This window comes from Vigna unguiculata, chromosome 2 (genome assembly GCF_037176805.1).
Source record: "Vigna unguiculata cultivar grain cowpea cultivar isolate G323 ecotype 2 chromosome 2, ASM3717680v1, whole genome shotgun sequence".
NCBI classification, from domain to species: domain Eukaryota; kingdom Viridiplantae; phylum Streptophyta; class Magnoliopsida; order Fabales; family Fabaceae; genus Vigna; species Vigna unguiculata.
Genome location: NC_140793.1, coordinates 35,828,155 through 35,832,443, shown reverse-complemented (window position 1 = coordinate 35,832,443; position 4,289 = coordinate 35,828,155). Strand labels below are relative to the sequence as shown.

The window sequence follows — 4,289 nt, the reverse complement described above, 5'->3', positions numbered from 1 at the left end:
CTTATCAATTAACAAAGAGATCAATATTAATATTTGAATCCCATTTATTTGCAACTCTAACAACATCGATTAAATCTTCTATAAAAAATATGATTAATTTGTTACATCTACCTTCTATCTTTTCAATTATGATTCCTCTGATTTGAATTAGGAAAGCGTGTGCTAAAAATTAAATCCCATTATTATTATTTTTTTGGTATTTAAGTTGAAAAGGACTTTTAGCCCCCAAAAATTTTAAAAAATTAGTAGAACTTAAATATAACGAAATTTAAATTTGAAAATGTATGGGACTATATGGTAATTTGCGAATCAATACTAATCCGCTCCAAAATCCCTGCATCCCCAGGAGATATGGCGGGAAAATGTCCTTATGGTCCTTACTCCACCTTACCCAATATAAAAGCCCAAATCCTCTCGCTCACACATAAATCACAAAACGCACGTATTCCTTTATCTCTGCTCCTTCTTACTCCAAAGTACCTTTCTCTCTTCGCGCCTCGTCCACCATCGCCGTACAATTCTTTCGCAGCTTCAACACAACCTGATTCAGCAATTCCAGCACTCACTCCATTCACGCGTTTCGCTCATAAAATTTGGTGAAATAGTGCTTATTTCTCGCTTTATTTCTCCTCCTTTGTTTTCAATTTCGCCTTTGTTTTCCGTGGAATTTAGGGTTTCTTGTTCCGAGGGATCCTTGCTAGGTTTTCGCGGAAGGAACCTCTTGCCTTTAAACATGCTTATATTTTAGTCTCTCTTCATAAATCTATACTTCTGTTATGATGTAGGCGCGATCGTGAAATTCCAAAACCGGAACGAAAGTTTGTGGAGTAGAAATGGACGGTGCGTTTGACGATGAAGCTGAGCCAGCCGTCACAATCAGCGAGTACCTCGATGAAGTTGAGGAACGGGAGCTGGTAAGTCATTTCCTACATTCCTGCTGTGCTGTACGTTCATATCTATGTGAAATGGTGTTGTATGCTCATTTGAGATTCTTTATTTGATTGCGGCTACTTTGGTTGATAAACCTATTGTTATGATCTTTGTTACGGACCTACGGTTATTTATTTTGCGTCATAATGTTTTCTTTTGCCATTTCTTCTATCGTTACCTAAGTTGTTGTCCTTTAACAAGAAATGCGAATCTGATTACTAAATTAAGGGATATTGAAATGTCTGTCTGTCCGTGAAAGTCACTTGTTAGGGTTTTGGCTATTTTTATGGAGGCATTTGTGAAGTTGGTTTATAGAGATACTGTAAGTTATGTTAAAGGACGTGATTAATTACTGTAATTGAAATGAAATTATTTTGCAACTATCCTTTATTCTGTTAAGGGCTGCTTATGGAGCACAAATATGCCTTTTGAGACCAATAGTGTATAACGATGATGGCTAGCTTTCCTACATCTCATGGATAACTAGCAATGGAGTACGCCAATTCTCCTTAATTCTATTATATTGATTCCCTTTGCTGGGATAGTCTTCTGTAATCGTGATAGTTTTCAATAGGTAGCTGTGATCAGACAGCGGCTGTTCATCCCACTTAATGCTAACTTTGTTGCTGTTGTGTTGGTGATACATTACTCAGAATGTGGTATGATCTAAATGTTGACTTAATCGTTGTTTTTCATTAATTTTTTACAATTCGTAGGAAGCTGATTTAGTTCTAGGAGGTGATGAGGGCAAGGAGTGTACCTTTAACAAAGGATATATGAAAAGGCAGGCCATTTTCTCTTGCCTTACCTGCACTCCGGACGGGAATGCTGGAGTTTGCACAGCTTGTTCATTGTCATGCCACGATGGTCATCAGGTAGTTCCTTTTTCCCGGACTATACAATTTTGGATTCTACTACAAAATATATGAAAATGGATATGGATTTTGTAATGTTGTTTACTATTTGACACGGCATTGTGATAGTAATACATGCGTTGGTTAAATCATATGTATGATTTGGTATAAGGACAACAATTATTGAGAGGAAATTATTTTTTGGTTATGTCTAATTTGTACTGGGGAACCCAAGCTATTTTCCTCAAATTTATAGTTGTTAATTTGTCTTGTACCCTAATTATTTTAATATTTTAACTAGAGTCTGCTGGATCCATGATTAAGATTAATACATGCATACTTATATTGGGTATGTTATGATACTAGGACTGATACATTTTATGTGCAATAGCTCAACCTTTGTTCACTAGTCTGGTTGAATTTAAAACCAATTTAATTATGTTGATCAATACCCATACTGATAATCCATGGTTTTTTCATTGCTGTGTTCTGAAGATTGTGGAGCTATGGACAAAAAGAAACTTTAGATGTGATTGTGGGAATTCAAAATTTGGTGAATTCTACTGCAAGATTTTCCCAAGTAAAGATGTAGAGAATGCTGGGAATTCATACAATCACAACTTTAAAGGTTCATATTGTACATGTGGTCGTCCTTATCCAGATCCAGATGCGGAAGAACAAGTAGAGATGATACAGTGCTGTCTGTGTGAGGACTGGTTTCATGAGGAGCATCTTGGTCTTGAGTCTTCTACCGAGGTTGGTATCTCTGAATGTGGTGTTTTGGTTTCTCTTAATCTTTTTATTTTTCGTTCTTGTACTTGGTGTAGAGGGAGATTTGTATGCTTATTTGGAATTAAGTAATGTAAGGCCTTCTTTTTTTGTAAGCAGAGTTGCCAGGGTTCTGGTTAATCATACTATCAGTTCCTGTTGATAACAATTCATATATGTATAAAACTAAGGTTAATCAGCGTGTTAGCATACTATCAGTTCTGGACTTTATGCTATTTATATTTCTTGTAAATCGGTCTTAAGGAAAACTAGATTTGTGAACTGTGATACACACACACACATAAATGAATATATAACTCTTATAACTCTTATGTGCAGCATTTTGATTTTTTATTGTTCTTTGTATACATCAGATTCCCAAAGATGAGGAAGGTGAGCCAATGTATGATGAGTTCATATGTAAGGCATGCTCTGAGGTATGTTTCTTTCTAAAACTATATCCTGAAGATATATGGGCAGCTGGAAAGCAGACAGATCCTACTATCCAAAAGGACAAAGCTGTTTTGGAAGACATGCCTTCAACTCGTCGAACTGAAAATCCAATTTGCGACACATCATATAATTCTCCTAAAATTGATGAAGTACAGGCTACTGTTGATTCTGAATCTACATCTTTGGGGAAGAGTCTGTCTCAGGGAGAAAATACTAGTGGCGGTATTGTTCCAAATCAATGCCCCAAAAGCACTGATTTGCATGATAATTGTCTCCTTGGTGTTAACATTGTTGATGCTTCCCCAGTTTTATCTAATAAAGCAATGTTCCTTTCAAAAAATTGGAGAGATGCTCTATGCAAATGCAAAAATTGTTTGGAGTTTTACAATCAGAAGCGCATAGCTTTTCTACTCGACAAAGAAGACTCAATTGCGGAATATGAGCAAATGGCCAAGAAAAGGAGAGAAGAAAAATTGCAGCAGCAAGAAGGTGCCGAGTTAAGCTTTTTTAGCAAACTGGGACATGTAGAGAAAGTTGAGATCTTGAAGGGTATCGAAGATATGAAGGACGGGCTTCGTGCTTTCCTGGTATGTTTGTTAATATAGCTTACATTTCTTATATCTTGTTTGTTCGCTTGTTCTGTCACTAATTATGAATATGAAGGTAAACCGAGTTCTATCTATAGGCAAAACGTGACTGGTGCGTGGCCTTGTTTAGTTGTGTTGCGATTGACTATTTTATATGCTGTGACAGGAGTCTGCAGACTCGTCAAAGCCTATTACCGCTGCTGATGTCCACCAGTTTTTTGATGAGATTAAGAATAAGCGTCGTCGTGTACAGTGAGTGTGTTATCTTGGCTGTTCAAGGACCGTGTCAGTTGAAGCTTTCAGACTTTTATTAGAAAAGTTTATTTGTTTGTGTTATCTATTGTTCGAAACTTAAGCCTGCATATTTTATGATACTTTATATTACAATGCGCAACATTTTTAACTTAATAGACTCGTTTGGTTGCTCACGGTTGATTTGCATTTAACATATCTATCAACAAAAGTCGTTTATTTTTTGACTTCATTTAGTAAGATTTATAGTGATTTTAATGAAAATATTCCTAATTTAATCTTTATAAAATGTAAACGTATACTGTGCATTTTTGTTATTAATGGCGTTTGACAAAAAATGACTTGGCCAGCAACCTCACCCCACTCTTCGGCTTCACTGTTGATGACTCCTCCACGTTGTCATTAACGGAGGAGTGAACTGCAGTGGTGGTTTAACTCCGGCGTT

The 4,289-nt window shown here is 36.4% G+C and overlaps 1 protein-coding gene across 1 annotated transcript; it reads left to right on the top strand.

The window, feature by feature from the left end:
- The first annotated feature begins 381 nt into the window (after positions 1-381).
- Positions 382-4,020, top strand: LOC114174041 (PHD finger protein-like protein). Its single transcript, XM_028058782.2, has 6 exons — positions 382-596; positions 786-914; positions 1,647-1,805; positions 2,280-2,540; positions 2,927-3,592; positions 3,759-4,020. Exons 2-6 carry the CDS (start codon positions 834-836, stop codon positions 3,846-3,848), a joined length of 1,257 nt encoding a protein of 418 aa, XP_027914583.1. The 5' UTR covers positions 382-596; positions 786-833; the 3' UTR covers positions 3,849-4,020.
- Positions 4,021-4,289: the final 269 nt, after the last annotated feature.

Excerpts from the sequence above, each read along its gene's own strand:
- LOC114174041 (XM_028058782.2), top strand. The coding sequence starts at position 834 with ATGGACGGTGCGTTTGACGATGAAGCTGAGCCAGCCGTCACAATCAGC. Across the intron at positions 2,541-2,926 it reads GTCTTGAGTCTTCTACCGAG|ATTCCCAAAGATGAGGAAGG; the intron begins GTTGGTATCTCT and ends TGTATACATCAG. Across the intron at positions 3,593-3,758 it reads ACGGGCTTCGTGCTTTCCTG|GAGTCTGCAGACTCGTCAAA; the intron begins GTATGTTTGTTA and ends ATGCTGTGACAG.